The sequence below is a fragment of the Palaemon carinicauda genome, chromosome 19 (assembly GCF_036898095.1).
Source record: "Palaemon carinicauda isolate YSFRI2023 chromosome 19, ASM3689809v2, whole genome shotgun sequence".
Classification (NCBI taxonomy): Eukaryota; Metazoa; Arthropoda; class Malacostraca; order Decapoda; family Palaemonidae; genus Palaemon; species Palaemon carinicauda.
In genome coordinates this window covers 71,320,285-71,342,514 of record NC_090743.1, presented here as the reverse complement: position 1 = coordinate 71,342,514, position 22,230 = coordinate 71,320,285, and the positions used below count along the sequence as shown (strand labels likewise).

The window sequence follows — 22,230 nt, the reverse complement described above, 5'->3', positions numbered from 1 at the left end:
CAGGAATCTCTTCCTGGGGTGATACGTGGACATTCCCCTGGGTAGTCATGGGTTCCTGTCGAATCCTTGCAGAGGATTTAGGGATGGTCTTGGAATCCTTGGGCTCCCTCCTAGGAGGGATACAGGATCCCAACAACGAGGTTCGAGGGGCCCCTTCCTCACGAGACAATTCTCCTGCCTGAAGCGAAGTCTCCCCCCCTGGTGCCGGGGGGAAGACTACCGGTCCACTGGACTCACCTGAGGACGGAAAGGCCTCGTCCACGGGAGAAGGAGAGAGTACTCGTGCAGGAGAGGGAACCCTCGAGACCGACCTCTTGGGAACCAACTTCGCCCTGGGGGAAGTCACCACGAAGTCCACTCCTCTCTTTCTCTTCAGCGAAGGAGAGACAGCCGCTGGTTTGTCACCCTGGCCGGCGAGTGCTGGTTTCATAACCCTCACTAACGCCCGTGCCAGCGGACCAAACCAAGTCTGCTGCTCAAAGGACACAGAGTCCGAAATCCTCGCTAAGGTGAAAGGGATCGGGCGATCCTTTGGAGTGGACACGACGGTACCTGCCTGAAAAGAAGGTGGGGAAGAATGTTGTAATGACCTGTCCTCGTCCTGCAATACCAACCTGTGCTTGGATGGAGGTGATCCCGAGTGCCGTCTAGGAGCACGCGTCCCTGCTGCTACCACCGGCTGTGGAATTCGCCGCGAACTATGGTCGCGCGAGGGTGAACGGTCGCGCAAAGGCGAATGGTTGCGCGGGCGTACAGGCGAGCGGTCGCGCGGGCGCGCAGGCGAGCGGTCGCGCGGGCGCGCAGGCGAGCGATCGCGCGGGCGCGCAGGCGAGCGATCGCGCGGGCGCGCAGGCGAGCGATCGCGCGGGCGCGCAGGCGAGCGATCGCGCGGGCGCGCAGGCGAGTGGGCGTGAGGGTGGGCAGGTAAAGGAACACGTGTCCGAGGCGACGAACGCAAGCGATGGCGCGACGGCGAGGGATCGTGCTGCCGCGTAGGTGAAGAAGATCGCTGGCGATAATGATCACGTGATGGTAAGCGATGGCGAGCAGCATGTGAAGGTGAATGATTGCGCGCAAGAGGGCGATCATTCAGGGTTGAGCGATGAGGAGCAGCATGCGTAAGCGGGCGATCGTTCAGGGTTGTGCGATGGCGAGCAGCATGCGTAGGTGAATGATCGCGTGAAAGGGTGCGATGGTGATCAGCATCCGCAGGAAGGCGATCGTTCAGGGTTGTGCGATGAGGAGCAGCATGCGAAAGCGGGCGATCGTGCAGGGTTGTGCGATGGCGAGCAGCATGCGCAGGAGAATGATCGCGTGAAAGGGTGCGATGGTGATCAGCATCCGCAGGAGGGCGATCGTTCAGGGTATTGCGATGAGGAGCAGCATGCGAAAGCGGGCGATCGTGCAGGGTTGTGCGATGGCGAGCAGCATGCGAAAGCGGGCGATCGTGCAGGGTTGTGCGATGGTGATCAGCATCCGCAGGAGGGCGATCGTTCAGGGTATTGCGATGAGGAGCAGCATGCGTAAGCGGGCGATCAGGCAGGTTCGTGCGATGGCGGGCAGCATGTGAAGGTGATCGCTGGCGAACTGGTGATCGCTGGCGAGCTGGTGATCGCTGGCGAGCTGGTGATCGCTGGCGAGCTGGTGATCGCTGGCGAGCTGGTGATCGCTGGCGAGCAGAAGGTCGACGCGTGTCCTGTGAGAGGATAGGTTCACGAGCAGGAACGGGAAGATCGCTGGCGCGTTGGCGAACATGTGTTTCTGACACACGATGGTGAGCAGGGAGTTCAGCAGGAACTAAAGGGTGGTCAGAGACCGCAGGGCGATGGTCCTCAAATGAGCGCTGACGCTCGGAAGAGAGCTGACGAGCAGGAGAGCGCTGGCGAGGGGGGCGAACCTCAGGAGAGAGCCGACGAGCAGGTGAGCGTCGGCGAGCAGGAGAGTCTTGGCGAGCAGGAGATCGTCGACGAGCAGGAGATCGCTGGCGAGCAGGAGATCGTCGACGAGCAGGAGATCGCTGACGAGCAGGAGAGCGCTTGTGCGCTGGCCCTGCTCGCGTAAGGGAAGAATCCCTTAGCCCCGAAGGGACCGTTGCCCGTCGGGTGACGAGTTCTCCAGAAGGCGAAGATCCGGCAGGAGATGGAGAGCGGTCCGCAGAGAGGTTCAAGGAGGGCGGAGTAGTCGGTTGAGGCTGACGAGGAGAGTCCCCCCCGGAGGACGAAGACCCAAAAAGGCGCCTCTTAGTCCCCCTGTAAGGGGAAGGGAGGCCCTTGTGCGTAGAGGGCGGTGAGCCTTACGGCGGAGGCGGCCTCGGGGGAGATCGTCGGGACCATCGGTCCTCCGAAGGGGAGTCTCCTTCAAAACACTTCCCTCAGAAGGAAGCTGGGCAGCAGTCGAGACCGAAGGACTCACTTCCCCCTTCGAAGGATGCACGGAAGGAGGAGGAGAGCCTAGAGCACCATCACCAGCAACAGCACCTGCGTCGGAAGGCCCAGCCACGTCGGAGGCCTCTGTCACCACGACGTCGACAATAGACAGAGGGTCTACCTCCGCTACCACCGGCGACTGTTTAACAGCGGCCCCCAACGAGACAAGGTCAATAAGAGCGACCCTGGAGGGCAAGCCCTTAAGCCCCAGGGACGACCAAATCTGCAACAGATCATCACTGGATAAAGAATTATTATCAATAACCTCCCCCGGAGGAGGAGGGGGAACCGCCTCGCTATGGGAGGCGACGCCCTCTCCCCCCACCGAAGGTAGGGAAACAGAACAAGGGCCTGCGCTCCCACTCGGACGACTCTCCTTAGGAGGCGGACGAGGGGGAGCTTCGGAGGAGGTTTGGGCGGCGGAAGAAGAGTCCCGAGAACCTTCCTCCTTCAAGGCTAACCCCGGAGGAGAACGGTCTCTCTTGGACTTCTTCTTACGCCGACGGCCAAACCTCTCCCACTGGGAGGCAGACCACTCCCTACACTCACGGCACATGTTATCCTGGTCGCACCGTCGGCCCCGACATTGAGGGCAGAGGGTGTGAGGATCCGTACTCACGTCCGACATGAAAGTCCCACAAGGACGGCCGGCAACTCCAGGGCATGTCCGCATATTAAATAAAAGAAAATAACTGAAGGTCAACTTCCAACCAATCACACAAGCTGTAAAGAAAAAGAAGAAAATTAAAGGCTGTCAGCGAAGGCGATGAACAGACACGTCTGATCACCGCCGAGCCAAAAGTGAAGTGAAGCAAGTCACCGGTGTGTGGAGGGGGGAGGGGTAGCAAGCTACCCTTCCCCACCCCCCGCTAACTAGCGCGGGGGTAATTAACCCTCGTTAAAAACTATTGGCTCGTCATTTCAGCTGCGCTAAAAGTAAACCCTTTGTAAATAGCGTGGTTTGTATTTCGGTTACGGAACAAACATTCATTCAAACAAGTTAATAGCTAATGAAAGGCACCTCAGGAGAATAACCTAACGTGCGGGTTCACGAAAGGGAAAGGAACAAGCTAAAGACTAAACACTCCCTCCGCCGGCTTCTATTGCAGAATGAAGGAGTGCAGCGCAGTTAAGTGTTGTAGAAAGCTAAATTAAAACAGTTTTATTCAAAATGAATCAGCTTGTTGTAGAAAGTTGAATCAAAACAGGTCTATTCAAAATTAATTAGCTGAAGAAAAATCACTAGGGAGGACAATCTAACCCACAGACGGAAAAGAAGTTCCCCCGAGAGGCACAAGAAACATGCTTCAAACTATGTACTCCCTCTGTCGACTGACAATTTAGAGCGAAGAAGAGCGGTGTAGTCACGAAAAAGGAACAAGACCAAAGTCAAGCTTTGGGTAGGCAGCAAGCAGTCTTCCCTCTGGTGAACTCGCAGGGAGCGAGCGAGCGACGACAGCAACCGAACGGAGAAAGAGTATTCACACTAGGACGACTCCACTGCGGCAGAGGACGGGTCAGTGTACTCTAAGAAACGGGGGAGGCACCCCGCTTACTGGCTGTCTGGCCTCAAGGGGGTAGAGGCCATAAAAATAGGTTTCTCCGACCTCGGGAAATACCATAGTACACTGACAGCAACGCTCAAACTGTAATGATAAAATGACAAATTCGGAGATAATTTGTATTTTTCCTAACCACACAAACCTTAGCTATTTACATAGGCTATTACTTTCGGCGTAGCTGAATAAAGAGACATTAGATTTTTAACGAGGGTTAACTACCCTCTCGCTAGTTAGCGAGGGGGTAGGGGAGGGGTAGCTAGCTACCCCTCCCCCCTTACACACCGGTGAACTGATTCACTTCGCTTAGAGGTAGGACTTCACGGGGGACAGGGCTGGCAGGCAAATATGTGTAAATAGCTAAGGTTTGTATGGTTAGGAAAAATACAAATTATCTCCGAATTTGTCATTTGTTCCGTAACCGAAATACAAACCACGCTATTTACATAGGGTGACTTAACCCTTAGGTAGGGTGGAAAGTCCCAGCCTTACTGGCTTTGGCTTTTGCCCGGGGACTCAGAATCCGAGTGAGTAGCACTCGAGAAAAGGAGTCCCTGCACCTCGCAAATTCCTTGCTTCGCAAGGAACGTGCGGCCTACATAAGCTTGTGTGTGAAGGAATGAAGTGTGACTCGTCCTAGGAAGTTGACCTGAAGTCCTTTAGATGGAATTCTAGGTTAGGACGTTCCCAATACCACCTCGTCAGGGTATGGGGGACGTGACAGTATTATATTAATACTAGGAACAAGAAGCATGGTTTACCTGCAGTGGTTTGAGGTCAGCTATGCAGAGAACCAGGATGCTGCTTTCTCCAAGAGAGGGGAGGATGAAGAAAAGAGTAAGGGCCAGACATACTTTTTCATTCATGCAGTCTAAAACCAGGGTAACAATGCCCTCAACCTTCTGCTACCTGTCCATTAAGGAGCCTGATGTTAGACCAGCTGTTGTGCAGCCACCACAGGGCAGATAGAGAAAGTATCGAGGCTCCTGTCGGTCACGTCCTGCAGGTAGTGGGCTGTGAAGGTCGTTTGACGCTTCCAGACCCCAGCTTGTAGCACCTGCGTCACAGAGAAGTTTCTCTTGAATGCCAGGGACGTTGCGATGCCTCTGACATCGTGTGCTCTAGGGCGACGTGACGGAGGAGGGTCTGGATTCAGGGCATGATGGATGACCATTCGAATCCCAGCTGAGATGGTATTCTTGGTGACCCTCCTCTTCGTCCTTCCTGTGCTCACAAACAGAGCTTGCAAACGAGGACGAACTGCAGCTGTTCTTTTAAGATAACGCCTCAGACTCCTTACTGGGCATAGTAGGAGATGGTCTGGGTCATCTGTTACAGAACGAAGACTTGAAATCCTGAAGGAGTCGAACCGTGGGTCAGGAACTCCAGGATTTTGAGTCTTAGCAACAAACTCAGGGACGAACCTGAACGTTAACTCCCCCCATCCCCTTAAATGGGCGACGTCGTACAAGAGACCATGGCGTTCACTGACACGCTTGGCTGAAGCTAGAACGAGCAGGAACACCGTCTTCCAAGTCAGGTGATGATCAGAAGCTTGGCGTAATGGTTCGAACGGAGGTCTCTTAAGAGCCCTGAGAACCCGAACCACGTTCCATGGAGGAGGTCTCACTTCCGACTGAGGGCAGGTAAGTTCGTAGCTTCGTATGAGCAAAGAAAGTTCCAGCGAGGAAGAAATGTCTATTCCTTTCAGCCTGAAGGCCAGGCTTAAGGCTGAGCAATAACCTTTCACCGCCGAGACCGAAAGGCGCATTTCCTCCCGCAGATATACAAGAAACTCCGCTATTGCTGGAATAGCGGCATTGAGGGGAGAGATACCCCTCCCACGACACCAACCACAGAAGACTCTCCACTTCGCCTGGTAGACCCCTGCAGATAACTTTCACAGGTGTCGAAACATCCTCTCCGCAACTTGTTGCGAAAAGCCTCTCTCTGTGAGGAGATGCTGGATAGTCTCCAGGCGTGAAGTCGAAGCGATGCTACGGCTTTGTGGAAGATGTTGCAGTGTGGTTGCCTGAGTAGCTCATGTCGTGGGGGGAGTTCTCTCAGGAGTTCCGTCAGGAGCTGCAGAAGGTCTGGGAACCACTCTGCATGATGCCATAGCGGAGCTATCAAGGTCATTGACAGGTTGACCGATAGTCTGGTCTTGTTGAGTACCCTTCTCATCAGACAGAACGGTGGGAAGGCGTAGACGTCGATGTTGTCCCATCGTTGTTGGGAGGCCTCTTGCCAGAGTGCCTTGGGGTCCGGGACTGGGGAGCAGTACAGCGGGAGCTTGAAGTTCAAGGCTGTCGCGAACAGGTCCACTGTCGGGGAACCCCACAAAGTCAGGACTTTGTTGGCTACTAGACGATCCAAAGACCACTCGGTACTCACTATCTGCGAAGCTCTGCTCAGACTGTCGGCGAGCACATTCCTTTTGCCCGGAATGAAGCGAGCTGATAGTGGTATCGAGTGGACTTCAGTCCATCTCAGAATCTCTACTGCAAGATGGGATAGCTGTTGTGAAAAGGTACCTCCCTGCTTGTTGATATAAGCCACTACTGTGGTGTTGTCGCTCATCACCACCACAGAGTGACCCACCAGGGTCTGTTGGAACTGTTGAAGGGCCAGATATACGGCCTTCATTTCTAGCAGATTGATGTGGAGGTACTTTTCTGATTCTGACCATAGGCCTGAGATCCTGTGGTTCAGAACGCGGGCCCCCCACCCTTCCTTTGACGCGTCCGAGAACAGCATCAAATCCGGGGGAAGGACGAGATGATCCACTCCCTTTCGAAGGTTTCCGTCGGTCAACCACCACTGCAGGTCCGTCCGTTCCGCAGGCCCCATAGGGACCAGAATGTCCGGGGAATCGTAGCCTTGATTCCACCGGGACTTGAGCCGCCATTGCAGGGATCTCATCCTGGGGCGGCCGTATAGAACTAGACGGGCCAAGGAGGACAGGTGACCTAGGAGACGTAACCAAGATTGGGCTGGAAGCTCTTCTCATCTGAGGAAAGGCTCAGCGACTCTCCTCAGCCTTGCTATCCTGTCGTCTGATGGAAAGGCTTTGTGGAGATTGGTGTCCAATATCATGCCTAGATATACCAGTCGTTGAGATGGAAGCAGAGAAGACTTCTCGAGATTTACCATGATCCCTAGATCTTGGCAAAGTCCCAGAAGCTTGTCTCGGTGTCGAAGAAGGGTCGACTCCGAGTCTGCCAGGATCAGCCAGTCGTCCAGATAGCGAAGGAGACGGATGCCAATCCTGTGTGCCCACGAAGATATCAGGGTGAACACTCTGGTGAACACCTGTGGTGCTGTGGAGAGACCGAAACACAGCACCTTGAACTGGTAGATCTTGTTGTCTAGGCTGAATCTCAAGTACTTCCTGGAAGACGGATGGATTGGGATCTGGAAGTACGTATCCTTTAGATCCAGAGTGCACATGAAGTCTTACGGTCTCACTGCAAGTCTGACCGTCTCTGCTGTTTCCATGCTGAATGAAGTTTGTTTGACAAACTTGTGCAGGGCTGAGAGGTCGATGACGGGTCTCCAGCCTCCAGACGCCTTCTTTACAAGAAAGAGTCGACTGAAGAAGCCTGGGGAGCCATCGACGACCTCTTGAAGAGCATCCTTCTTGAGCATGGTCTCGACTTCTGCCCGAAGGGCTAGCCCCTTTGCCGATCCCATGGCATAGGAGCTCAACGACACTGGATTCGCTGTCAGGGGAGGTAGAGATGTTACGAACGGGACGCGATATCCTTGGCTGATCACGGAGATCGTCCAGGAATCGGCCCCGAGTTACTGCCACCTAAACGCGCAACTTTGCAGGCATCCCCCCAGTGGTGGACATGCAGGGGGATTGCCAATCCTAGCGTTTGCGGCCTCAGCCGCTCCCTCTAGGATTCTTGCCTCCCCTGGAGGACTTTCCGCCCTTCCTGTCTTTGACCGGAAAGGGCTGCTGTTTGGACACCTTTGCCTTTGCTACCGAAGCCGGTTTCGATGTCCTAGACTGACGAGGCTGTTGTTGTTGAGGTGCTGGAGGCTTGTAGGGTCTGGATGTAAGAGCCCTTTGGAGGAGAGAATTGAGATTCGATTTCCTCCGCCTCTCAACTGTCCGTTGCACATCCTTGGGCTCAAACAGGCTCTTTCCAAGGATGGAAGAGTGTCTGAGCTTGCAGACATCCACGGCTGGGACCTTCGAGTGGAACCTCTCGGTCACCACATCATGACGCTTCAAGATCGAGTTTGCCCACAAGTTCGAAACTTGGTGAGCTAGAAACTCGATGGTGCGCGTGCCCGAGAGGAGGAAAGTCTCCATGGCCTTCCTGGTGCTCTCCTTGGACAAGTCCTCGGATCGCAACAGGATGCCCAGAGACCCCAGCCAGACATCCAGCCACGAAGTGGCCTGCATGGCACACTTTGCAACTTTCTCCTGGCCCAAGATCTCTGTAGCCGAGAATGTCACCTGCCGGGCGGAGAGTTTCTCAAGAGAAATTCCCCTGGAAAGCTCTTCCACAGAATGGTGGAGAGGAAGAGCTAAACAAGACTCCCCCATGATCTCAAAGTACCTCCTTTGTTGTACACGAGGAGGTGGGAGGAGTTTGTTACCGGCAGAGGAACGGCTGGAGGAGGCGAGTTTGGAGAGCTGGCTCTCAACCTTGTCTCTGGCGCTCTTCACCCCCTAGGACCAGGGCAGAGCCGCACTGGCCTTCGGAGGTTTTTGAGTGCCGTAGACTTGGTCCAGGACCGTATCCTTGCCTTCGCGAGGGGCGGTCTCCGGATCCTCGAACCTGTTGAGTTGCTTCATCAGATTCAGGACCTGCCAGAAGGCATGCTCCGACTCATGCAGCTCTCCTCCTTGTGGACTGGCAGCAAAGTCTCCTGTCCCCAGCTGCTCTACTTGGGGGGACACGTGGACGTTCTCCTAGGGTCTTGCTGGCTCTGGTCGAATCCGGGATGAAGACTTTGGGACGGTCTTCGAGACCTTGGGCTCCCTCCTAGGAGAGATACAGGACTCCAGTAAAGAAGTCTGAGGGCTCCTCTCTGCCCCCACACGAGACGATTCTCCTACTCGAGGTGGGGTTCCTCCCATTGGTGCCGTGGGAGAATGTCTCACCTCGCTGGATTCTCCTGAGGACAGAAAGGCTTCGTCCACAGGAGAAGGAGAAAACATCTGAGAGGGGGAAGGGGCCTTCCTGACGGACTTCTTGGGAGCCAGTTTAACCCTAGGAGAAGTTACCACGAAGTCTACTCCTCTCCTTCTCTTCAGCGGAGACGAGGCTGCCGTTGGTTTGAGGCCCAGATTAGTGAGGGCCGGCTTAACAGCCTGGACGACCGCTTTGATCAGGGACTCAAACCAAGGCTGACGGCTGACAGACGCAGTGTCAGCGACTCCTGCTGGAGGAAAGGGGATCGGGCGATCCTTAGGAGTAGACACCACAGGCCCTGCCTGAAAAGAAGAAGAGTGTTGCCTAGACCTCTCTGAAGATTCTTCCTCCTCCTGCAAGTGCGCTGTTCTGCGCTTAAGGGGTGGAGATCGTGAAGACGATGATCTGGAAGTACGCGCTCCAGAAGACTCGCAAGGTTGCCCGTGCTGCGAAACCCGGCGGGAATCTTGGTCAAGATCGCGCTAGCGCTCGCGTGATGGTAAAATCGCGGGTTCGCGCGCGGGCGACGAACGTTGGCGCACATGCACGCGGGCGCGCGGAGATGAAAGCGCGGATGCGCGTGGGCGAGGGCGAGGGTGCGCGGGCGAGAGGGCGCGTGGGCATGTGGGCGCGCAGGTGAAAGTGCGCGTGGGAGCGCAGGTGAGGGTGCGCGCGGTTGTAAGGGTGAGCGCTGGCGGCCGGGAGAACGACGGCGCGCAGGGGAGCGATGGCGCGTTGCCAAGCGATGGCGCATTGGCGAGCGATGGCACGTAGGGCGAGAAGGCGACCAACTGCGCACAGGCGAGTTAGCGCGTGGGCGCGTAGGAGACCTTTGGCAATCGTTGGTGCGCAGTTGCGCGGTCAGGAGATATGAGCTGGGGCACAGGACCAGAAGGTGTAGTGGTGCGCAAGGGCGAACGCTCATGGGCACGCACAGGAGACTTCTCGTGGGCGTGCGGGCGCACAGAGACTCGTACCAGTCTAGAAGTGCGCACAGGTGAGTGCACGCGATGGAGCGCAGGCGATGGCTGGCGCGTGGGTAAGTTCTGAGGGCGCGCAGGAGATCGTCGGCGAGGAGGCGAAGGAATAATCTCCTTGCCTGCACCCAGATCCGGAGATCGTGGGCGCGCGGGCGAACGTTGGCACGCATGGCGCGCATCAGGAACAGCTCGCGCAGATGTGCGCTGGCGAGTTGGCGATCGTGGGCGCTCAGGAGAACATGTGGGCGCCCAAGGCGCGCAGCAGGAACAGGGCGCGCAGATGTGCGCTGTCGAGCAGGAGAGCGCTGGCGCACGGGAGATCCCTGACGAGCAGGAGAGCGCTGACGCGCAGGTGAGCGCTGGCGAGCAGGAGATCTACGGTGAGATGACTCAGCTACAGGAGATGGCTGGCGCGTAGAGTCCGAAGAGATCTGGTCCACAGCTACAGGAGGGCGCTTGCGCGCTATTGCGCGCGAGCGCAGGAGATCGTAGGCGCGCAGGCAAAACCTGGCACTTAAGGGACTTACTCACATTGTGAGATATGGAGTTTTTATGATAAAACAAAGTTTTATGAATACTTACCTGGCAGTTATATATATATAGCTGAGTCTCCCACTGCGGCAGAATTTAATCGAAAATCGCGGCAACCGCCTTGTGGTGGTTGTGTGGTTAGATGGTTAACAACCCTTACAGGGTGGTATATGGAATCATTCCCATTTTCTGTTCCTCAGATTATCTTTGCCCGACCTGTCTCCTGAGGGGAGGTGGGTGGGCTTTAGAATATATATATAACTGCCAGGTAAGTATTCATAAAACTTTGTTTTATCATAAAAACTCCATTTTTATGAATAGAACTTACCTGGCAGTTATATATATATATATATATATATATATATATATATATATATATATATATATATATATATATATATATATATATATATATATATATATATATATATATATATATATATATATATATATATATATATATAGCTGATTCACACATTTGGAGGAGGGAAACAGACAAAAAAACATAGTTGGGGAAACAACAAAAGAGTTGTAGGAGAACAAACACGATTCCTTACCTGCTAAGGTAGCTGACTTCAAAGGTAACTGCCTCTAGAGTCGCTTTCCCTTAGGAGTGTTCAGCCAGGAGTAGACCTGCTATGCTGCAAACAACTCAATCGAGTCTGTCAAAGGGGTAGGACCAACAACTTGACTAGACTTCAGAAAACTACCTTCCCATATAAAAAACCTGCAACCTTACTAAAGCTAACCATCTAACCTTGCAGAAATAGATATAAACTATCTATCTGGACTGAGGGAACCGTACCACAGGACGAGGACCTCAGACAACCATAAAAAACACAAACCCATATACAAGTACATAAACTAAGGTTGAGTGGGGGTAGTAACTCCTTTGCCTAATACAGAAGCCGCAGCTACGTATGGGCCCAAGGTATAACACTTGTCATAGTCCACTCTTACCTCTCTGAGGTAATGAGAAGCAAAGACAGAGTTGCTCCTCCAGAACGTTGCGTCCATGATCTGCTTAACTGACATATTTTTCCGGTATGCCAGCGAAGCAGCAATGGCCCTTACTTCGTGAGCCCGTACTTTTAACAGGGCGAAGTTTTCTTCCTCACAAAAGAGGTGGGCTTCCCTAATAGTTTCCCTCAGGAAAAAGGACAAAGCGTTCTTTGACAGGGGTTTTTGAGGATCCTTCACTGAACACCATAAGGAGTTGGAAGCACCCCTCACGCTCTTAGTGTGGGCCAAATAAGCCTTGAGAGCCCTACCCGGGCAGAGGAGGCTTTCCTGTTCCTGACCTACTAGATTCGTGAGGTTAGGGACTTCAAAAGTCCTAGGCCAGGGTTTCGAAGGGTTCTCATTCTTGGCGAGAAAGTCGAACCTCAAGGAACAAACCGCTCCATTTAGGGTGAAGCCTACACGCTTCTCGATTGCCTGGACCTCGCTGATCCTCCTGGCAGTCGCTAGAGACAAAAGGAAGAGGGTTTTCTTAGTCACATCTCGCAGAGAAGCTTGCGAGATAGGCTCAAACTTCCTGGAGCACAAAAACTTAAGCACCACATCCAGGTTCCAAGAAGGGGGTCTTAAGTGCACCTGCTTCGTTGTCTCAAAAGACCTAATTATGTCCTGCAAGTCCTTATTCTGAGATAACTCTAAGCCTCTATGCCTAAAGACGGTTGAGAGCATCGCTCCTGTATCCTTTAATGGTAGATACAGCCAGCTTAGCATCCTGCCTGAGGTACAAAAGAAAGTCTGCAATCTGGCTTAGAGAGGTAGAGGACGAGGAAACCTTGCGTCTCCTGCACCAAGCTCTAAAGGTCTCCCACTTTGACTGGTAGAATCTTTGTGAAGAGATCCTCCTTGCCCTGGCAATAGCTTGCGCCGCTTGTACCGAAAAGCCTCGAGATCTAACGAGCTTCTCGACAGTCTGAAGGCAGTCAGATTGAGAGCGAGGGAGTTTTGGTGAAATCTCTCGAAGTGGGGTTGTCTGAGAAGATCTGGACTTGCCGGGAGTCTTCTTGGGAAGTCCATCAGTAACCCTACCACTTCGGTGAACCATTCCCTCGCAGGCCAGAATGGAGCCACTAGGATCATTCGTCCCGAATCGAGGAGAGCGAACTTCCTGACAACCAGATTGATGATCTTGAACGGGGGAAAGGCATACATGTCCAGCCCCGTCCAATCCATCAAGAAGGCGTCCACTGCAACAGCTTCCTCGTCTGGGACTAGGGAGCAGTAGTTTGGATCCTCTTGTTTAGACCGGAGGCAAAAAGGTCTATTACTGGTCTGCCCCACAACTTCCAGAGGCTCCGACAGACATGCGGGTTGAGAGTCCACTCTGTAGGAAGGACCTGTCCCCTCCTGCTGAGCATGTCTGCCCTGATGTTTCTCTGCCCTTGAGCAAACCTTGTCAACAGCTGGGTCTCGTTCTCGTTCACCCAGAGGAGAAGCTCTCTCGCAGTTGAGAACAGGGAGAGGGAGTGAGTTCCCCCTTGCTTCCTTATGTACGCGAGAACTGTGGTGTTGTCGGAATTGATCTCCACAGTCTTTCCCGACACCGAGGTTTTGAAGGCCTTGAGTCCTAACAAAATGGCCATCAATTCCTTCCTGTTGATATGCCAACTGACCTGACTCCCTTCCCAAATACCTGAGACCTCTTTGTTCCCTAGTGTTGCTCCCCAGCCTGACTCGGACGCGTCTGAGAATAACACTAGGTCGGGGTTCTTCTTGAACAAGGAGATCCCTTTTCCCAACAGAGCTGGGTCCAGCCACCACATTAAAAGATCCTTGATCTCTGTCGGAATGGGAAAAGAAAAAGTGTCCTCCTGGATCTTTCTGTTCCAAACCTTTGCGAGGAAGTGTTGCAGAGGCCTTAGGTGCAGTCTCCCCAAAGGGACAAACTGCTCCAGGGAGGATAGATATCCCAGCAGACTCATCCACTCCTTCGCTGAGCATTCCTGCTTCCTCAAAAAGTCTTTGACTTTGTCCAGGCACCTGGTCTGCCTCTCCTGGGAGGGAGAAGCCTGAAAAAGAACTGAATTCAGAACTATCCCCAAATAGAGAATAGTCTGATTCGGCTCGGTCTGAGACTTCCCCCAGTTGACGATGAGTCCCAGGTCCTGGGTGATCGTATAAGTTTCCATTAGGTCCTCCAGACATTTCTCTTTCGACTGTGACCGGATCAGCCAGTCGTCTAGATAGAAGGAGACCCTTATCCCCTCCTGGTGTAACCAGCCTGCCACATTCGCCATTAGTCTGGTGAAAACTTGGGGAGCTGTGCTGAGACCGAAGCAAAGTGCCCTGAACTGGAAGCACTTGCCCTGGAACACAAACCTCAGATATCTCCTCGAAGACGGATGAATGGGGACGTGAAAATAAGCGTCCTGCAGGACGAGAGAAACCATCCAGTCTCCTGGACGAACTGCAGCCAGCACTGACTGAGTCGTCTCCATGGAGAACTTTGTTTTCTCCACGAAGGCGTTCAGAGACCTGGCATCTAGGACTGGTCTCCATCCACCCGAGTTCTTGGGAACCAGAAACAGGCGATTGTAAAAGCCTGGGGAGGCGAGGTCTTGAACTGGCTCTATTGCTCCCTTGACCAACATCTGGTCGACTACCTCCAGAAGAGCCTCTCGTTTCCCCGCGTCGGTGTACTGAGCCACTAAGGCCAGGGGAGAGTCTGAGAGAGGTGGTTTCTTTAAAAAAGGGATCTTGTAACCTTCCTTGAAGACTGAGAGGGACCAGGTGTCCGCCCCTCTCCTTTTCCAAGACTGCCAAAAACGAGACAGTCTTGCCCCTACTGGTGTCTGGAGGACTTCCATCTAATTTTTTGGACCGGGGCCTAAACGCACCCCTGCTGGTCCTTGGCCCTGACTCTTGTCTTCTCCCCCTAAAATCCGCTCTCAAGGAGATTCTGCCCCGAAAGGGCTGTTGAAAACTTCTTCTCCTCCTTCTTCAGAGGAGCAGGAGCAACAGGTAAGGTCTTTCTAGCCGACCGAGACAAAAGGTCCTGAGTAGCCTTCTGAGCCAGAGAAAGGGAGATATCTCTGACCAGAGCTTCAGGAAAAAGATGACGTGAAAAAGGGGCGTAAAGTAGCTCCGACTTCTGGGCAACAGTCACAGATCTAGAGGTGAAGGAGCACAAAAGGGCCCTCTTCTTTAAGACCCCTGCTGAGAAAAGGGAAGCCAATTCATTAGCTCCATCCCTTAGAGCTTTGTCCATGTGGTACATGATACTCGTCAGGTCCTTCGTGTCCTCCAGGATTTCAGACTTCCTGGCCAGAGTCCCGAGAGACCAGTCCAGGAAGCTGAAAACCTCGAAAACCCTGAAAATTCCCTTGACGAGGTGATCAAGCTCCGACATGGACCACATCACCTTGGCAGAGTTTAAAGCATACCTTCTTGCCGAGTCCACAAGGGCCGAGAAGTCACCTTGGGAGGAGGAAGGCACTCCTAACCCCAAAGGTTCCCCTGTCTCATACCACATACCAGCCTTGGAAGCGAGCCGAGACGGTGGAAAAGAAAAGGTGGTCTTGACAGCTTGTCTCCGTTCCTTCATCCAATCATCCACTTTAGCGAGAGCTTTCCTGGCCGAAATTGAAAGTTTCATTTTGATGAAGGCCGAAGACTTAGTAGCTTTCTTCCTGGTAAATTGAGACTGAGGAGAACGAGGGGCCGAAGGTTGAAATTCCTCCCCATAAAGTTCCAAAAGAGAGCGAGAAAGAACCTTGTAATCGCTAGAAGAGTCGGCAGGTTTTTCTTCCTCTTCCGAAATATCTTCGAGGTCCTGCTCAAGGATAACATCCCGAAGAGTTGGGCTGCCAGCAGTCTGGCAGCGAGAGCTGTTTGAATCCTGGCGCCGAGCGCCGCTAACATCCAGTCGGCGAGAAGCGGTATCGTCACGATGACGAGAAACGGTATCGTCACGATGACAAGAGGCAGTATCGTCACGATGACGAGAAACGGAAGCGTCCTGAAGATGCAGGCTGCCGTCGCCTTGAAAATGCAGACTGCATTCATCCTGTTTCCTAAGAAACGAGGCAGTAACGTCCAGGCGTTTCGAAAGGGAAACGGAATCGTCACGGCGCCGAGAACGAGAGGCAGTATCGTCCTGGCGCCGGGAGAGGGGGGAAGGAAATTCCTGGCAGCGTGCCGATGAAGAGGGTGTACGTTGTCGTACGGCCGACGAAGTGCGCAGAGGTTTCTTGGGAGAGATACAAAAATCTCTCTTAGAAGAAGATCTCTTAACAGGCAAAGAGACGTCCTTACGTCTGATGGACTGAGAAGGGTGGCTGAAAGCTTTAACTAACGATGAAAGTTGTTCCTGCATAACAACCATGAAAGCTTTAGCAACCTCCGCTGGCTCTCGCGGTGCCGAAGACGGCAGTTGTCGTACGGCTTGACTGGGAGCGCTGGCAGAAGAAGCAGGGAGTCTAGCAGGATTAACTGGGCTAAGGACTCTCTGTTTCGCCCTTTTAACAGGAACATCGAAATCGTCTTCCGAAGGATCAGGGTCTCTGCTACTCGAACCGGGAGAGGGAGAGCGAGACTGCACGTCCTGGTTCCACCCTCTCTTCATTGGTCTTGATTCGTAACGCCAATTACGTCTGGGAGAACGATCAGGCGAAGACACAAACGTATCCGACACGCCTTCCCTACGGCGGTCAAGAGCAGCCTGGGAGATCGCAACAGGACTGTCTGAGGCGACGACTGACCAAGGATAAGCACCTCTCACCCCCTTTCGGCTTTCGACGTACCTTCTCCCTTGGTCCTGGGAGCTTGGTAGAGGTCTAGACCTAGGGGTATGACAGATTCGATCAGTCGCCACCTCCACTGCACTTTCACAAGCACTAATTTCACCTACAGCCTTACCTTTAAAGGCCTCCAACTGTGCTTTAATGGCCTCCAATTCAGCAGCTAATTTAGCATACCCAGGGTCATCCGTAGGCACAGGTCCTGTAGAAGGGGCAGGAGTCACTACATTTGGGGAAGGAATACCTTCCAAAGGGGTTACAAGCAAAGGGTCAATAGATAAATCTAAGCTAGGCTCACTAGCAGACTTTGACTTTGATTTAGCTCTTCTAACTCTATCAATCTCAAGTTTGCGCACATAGCGCTGCATAGCTAACCAATCATCATCACTTAAAACCTCGCATTCCTTGCACTTATTATCTAAAGCACATTCAAACCCCCTGCAACCCATACAGATAGTGTGAGGGTCAACCGAAAGTTTCGCCAGCCTCACCTTGCAAATATCATTCGCACAAACACGATAATGAATTTTCTCACTCATGATAATAAAGGAAAAAAGACAAAAAACAAAAACAACACGATTGCCAAATCCCGACACAGTGTACTTCACCAAAAACGAAGTCCAAAAAGGCGATGAAGGGAAAGCGATCCGAAAAACTCTGAAAGGCGGACCAACGATGTTGTCGATCCGGCCGGCAGAGATAATCTGAGGAACAGAAAATGGGAATGATTCCAAGTACCACCCTGTAAGGGTTGTTAACCATCTAACCACACAACCACCACAAGGCGGTTGCCGCGATTTTCGATTAAATTCTGCCGCAGTCGGAGACTCAGCTATATATATATAACTGCCAGGTAAGTTCTATTCATAAAAAAGCCCTTTTGCCCCGAAAGGACCGATGCCCGTTAGAAAACGGGGTGCGTTGGCGCCCACTGCGCATCTGCGTCCAGGAACGGAGAAGGAAGACTAGCAGGTCTGGCAGGCGTAGGAGATCGCGAACGATCAGCTGAGAGGTCTAGCGATGCAGCTGCAACGGTCTGCTCACGTCGAGGAGGATCCTCTGCGGGGGACGTCGAAGGCGATGAACCAAAGAGGCGCCTCCTAACTCCCTTGTAAGGAAAAGGAAGGCCTCTACAGCGAAGAGGAGGGCGAGCCTTATGGCGAAGATGACCTTGAGGGGCAGCAACACTATCGTCGGTCCTCCGAAGAAGAGTCTCTGTCAGTGAACTCCCCCGAGGGGAGAATCACCCGCAGGAGAGACCGTTGGACCCAGCTCCTCCCTCGAAGGATGTTCGGAGGAGGGAACCGAGCCTTCAGCAACTTCCGCAACAACAGCAGGGGTTTGACCCGACCCGTCGGAAGCCTCTGCCACAACAACGTTGACAACAGACAGAGGATCTACCTCTGCTATTACCGGAGACTGTTTGACAGCTGCACCCAACTGGATCAGGTCTAACAAGGCTTCCCTGGAGGGCGAGACCTTAAGCCCCAAGGAAGCCCAAAGCTGCAAAAGATCATTGTTAGCAACAGAGTCATCAATATCAATATCCTCCCCCGGAGGAGGAGGAGGAGCTGCCTCGCTATGGGAGGCAACTCCCTCTCCCGAACCCCGAGGTTGGTCAACAAAAGAAAGGCCTGCGCTACCACTCGACGGCCTCTCACGAGAGACCGATCGAGTGGGAGCTTCGGATGAGGTTTGGGCAACGGAAGAAGAGTCCTTGGAACCTTCCTTCTTCAAGGAAGCCCTTGAAGGAGAAAGGTCACGCTTAGACTTCTTCTTACGTCGCCGGGAAAACCTCCCCCACTGGGAGGTAGACCACTCCCTACAAGTTTTATTCCTATCACACCGTTGACATCTGCAGTACGGACACAAGGTGTGGGGGTCCGTCTCGACCGCCGACATGAACGTCCCACAAGGGCGGTCGGGTAGTCCAGGGGACTTCCCCATGATAGAGAGAGGCCAACTTCAAAACACACGAGCTGTAAGAAAAAGCAAAAAAATTAAGGCTGTCAAAAATGCGAGGGTGAGACAGACAGGTCTGATCATCACCCGAGCCAAAAGTGAAGTGAATCAATTCACCGGTGTGTGAGGGGGGAGGGGTAGCTAGCTACCCCTCCCCTACCCCCTCACTAACTAGCGAGAGGGTCATTAACCCTCGTTAAAAATCTAATGGCTCGTCATTTAGCTACGCCGAAAGTAATACCCTATGTAAATAGCGTGGTTTGTATTTCGGTTAAAGAAAAAAGCATGAGAAAAGTCAAAAGGCCAGTTAAAAAAAAAAAAGTTGGGATGGAAGAGACTAACGTCTACTCTACCCGAGGCAAAAGTAAAAAGTGATGATACAACACAGGTGTGTGAGCGGGGTAACTGGCTACACCTCCTACACTCCCGCTAACTAGCGGTATGGTGATTACAACTAACTAAAAGTCTTATGGCTAGACATCCAGCTTCGCTGAAAGTATAATCCCTATAAATAGCGAGGGTTTGTATTCATGTCAGAACAAAAAGTAATGGAAACTGTACTTACTCTGGAAAATGTTTGACTAAGAATGGGATCACATCATCAACTTTATTTTTCTGTATAAAATCTACAATCTCACAATACTTTTTCATCTTCATCTTTGGTTGTTTACAGGTAACAAGATGCCTGAAAAAAAAAAAAAAAAAAAAACAATTAGCCCAATGAGACACATTGTAATAACTTACTTGAGCTTATACATTTTGGAGTTGTAACAACATACAGCACAACAAATCTTGAAAAATGACAAATTCGTAGATAATTTGTATATTTCCTAACGATACTAACCTTTACCTATTTATTAGGGGTGTTACTTTTGGCAAAGCTGAAAGGACAAGCCATTGAAATTTAGCAAAGGTTAACTACCCATTCCGCTAGTTAGCGGGGGTTGGCGGGGTAGCTTGCTACCGCTTCCACACCTGTGATTTAACTCGCTTTGCTTGGAAGTAGGTCTTCAAGGGGAAAAGGGGTGGTGGGTAAGTTTGTATAAATAGTTATAGGTTTGTATTGTGGTATGCGCTTGCAGGGAGGGGAATGAGGCAATGACGATCTTGCCGTACGTTGTTCTTTGAGAAGTGTAGGCTCACGCGCGGGAGGATATTGACGGTCGCGTGAGGGAGAATAATGGCACTCGCGCGAGAGAATAATGGCGCTCGCGCGAGGGAGAATATCGGGGCTCGTGCGCGGGAGACTGGTGGCGCGAGAGGGAGAATATTCGTGGGCACGTGGAAGCACGGGCGCGCAGGATTATCACGAAGAGCATGCGGGAGAGTGTTTGCGTGCGCGCGCGCAGGAGAAAGTTCCCTAGCGCATGGGCGCGCAGTAGATACATGCGGGGGGTGCGGGAGCACGGGAGAATGTTGGCGAGCATCCCTAGGAGAGGATTGACGAGCGTGCACATGGCACGCGCGCATATCCTTGCGGATGCGCAGGGGAGCGCTGGCGCATTGGTAAGGGTTGGCGCGCGGGAGAAGGCAGCATGGCTGACTTGTCAGAAGTCCTGCTATCAGTAGAAAGTTGGCGCACAGGCTTTACCTGGCGTGTAGGGTGGTGCGCAGTATGACGCGCAGGAGAGTGAAATGTTGGGAGCGTATGCGCACGTGCCGGAGAATGTTGGCGCAGGAGATCGATGGCGAGCAGGTAGTTTGCCCGCAGGTGAGTGTTGGGGCACAGATGGGCGCTGGCGCGTAGGAAATTGTTGGAGCATAAGCGCAGGGAGCATGGGCGCAGTTTGCGAAGGGGAGATCGTGGGTGCATCTGCGCATGAGGGCGCACATGGCGCGTGTTAGAGCATATGCGTATGTTGGCACGTACGCTCTTGATGCTCTGTGTTAGAGTAAGGATGAAGATCAGTGCGTGGTGATGGGGCCTGACAAGCTACGAAAGAGTGCTTGTGAGGTTTCGTGGGCGCACAATAGCACGTTTGGTTGGAGCCTTGTTAAGGACAAAGAGCGCATCGTTGAACATGTGAAAGGATCTGGTCCTATGAAATCAACAGTGATAACCAAGCAGCATAGCGGTTTGATTATTGAAATGGAAAGATTATTAGTGCTTTGGTTGGAAGATCAAAATCAACGGCGTATTCTGGTGAGCCTAATGGTGATTCACTTCCAGACTCAACTGCCCCAGCTTCTCCAGCATCTGTCTCACTTCCAGAGAATCCTGACTCACCTGCCCCGGTTTCTCCAGCATCTTCTGCAGCTTCCTCTCCACAATAAACCTGTCTCTCCGTCCCTTGCAACATCCCTTCCAGTGTGCAAACCAACCATAGGATTAAGGTAAGGAATTGTTCTCTTTTTTTATCAATATTTACTTTAATTCATGTGGTAAGGAATTGTTTTCTCTTTTTCTAGTACTGTTTTTATGTCATTTGATACATTTTATTATAGTACAATACTTTACAGTACAGTACAGTACGTATAGAGTAATCTATTTATGATGTTCCGACTTACACTGAAATTCGGGTTACACTGCGTCTTAACCCTTTAACCCCCAGGCTATTTGGAAATTTCCGACCCTTAACCCCCAGGGAGTTATTTTTTTCCCAGCACATTTTGCAGTATATTTTCTTTAAATTGCTCTAACAGCCTTAATTTTTGTCATAGAGAGGTCAGGTTGGTCTCATTCTCTTGGAAAATGCCTGAATTATCTCAAAAAATTATCAAAAATATGAAAAAAAAAATTTTTATAGCATTTTTTTGCGAGGACGTACCGGTACGTCCATGGGGGTAAAGGGATGGCTTTTGTGAAACGTACCAGTACGTCCTTTGGGGGTAAAAGGGTTAAGAACAGATCAACGTCGTAACCCGAGGACCCCCTGTATAAGCAATAAAGTATTTAATTTAAGCTAAACTATGAAGAGTGGTACAATGCTAGTGGCAAATGTAGTCAACAACTGGAAAATGAAGGCCTAAGCGAGAAATAAATTGGTAAGAGCAAGATCAATAAATGTGTTTGAACAGTTAGGTCTACAATACTAGAAATTTGCAGAATCATGGCTCCAGCGGTGAATCAACTACATGTACTTACAGCCAGTATTTTGGATGCAAAATAATAATGCACAGACAATGATTTACATATTCCTGAATTGGTTCCTGTTATAGGTTGACCAGATTTAGCCACTAGGGATGGATTTCAAGGTCATTCTAACCATTGACAATCCTCCCAGACATCAAATATCTACTCTGGTTCTCCACGAGGACATACATCACTTACCAAGGCAATGGATCACGGGCATTAAGAGTTTTAAAACCTGTTACAGCACATGTGTGATAGCCAGACTCAAATCAGCCATTGCTGATGAACCTGACCTAAAATTATGTAAACTTGGAAGACTTTCCTTAACATTGAAGGCCTTTCTGCTGTAGAGAATTTTTTCACAGACATGACAACAACAAGATAAATGCCTACTGGAATTGTTTCTTGCCTTCAATGAGACGGTCGATCCAGACACTGGTGCAGAGAGAGAAACCATGAAGTGGCTGAGGATGAAATCTTGGGACTGGTTGAAGGGCATGATGCTGAGCTGACCAAGGACAGCCTTATGGAGTTTATAAGGTCAGTTGAGCAAGGAAGAAGTGGAAATAAAATGATATTTTAATTATAAAATAAATTTTTGAATATACTTACCCGGTGAATATATAATAGCTGCAACTCTGCGGCTCGACAGAAAACACACTCAAAAAACTCGCGAGCGATCGCTATGAAGGTTGCGGGTGTGCCCACCAGCGCCAACTGTCGGCCAGATACCACTCTTGCATGTAAACAAACCCTTCAATTCTTCTCGTCCCGCTGCGTCTCTATTGGG

General features: G+C 51.8%; 1 protein-coding gene across 2 annotated transcripts in view; it reads right to left on the bottom strand.

Moving 5' to 3' along the window:
• Positions 1 to 22,230, bottom strand: part of LOC137658261 (CDAN1-interacting nuclease 1-like) — a 178,168-nt gene that overhangs the window by 89,883 nt on the left and 66,055 nt on the right. For both annotated transcript variants that reach the window (XM_068392934.1, XM_068392933.1), the window contains exon 2: positions 18,933 to 19,052. In XM_068392934.1, coding sequence (XP_068249035.1) covers positions 18,933 to 19,024 — 92 coding nt within the window. In that variant the 5' untranslated portion in view covers positions 19,025 to 19,052. The remainder of the gene's footprint in view (positions 1 to 18,932; positions 19,053 to 22,230) is intronic.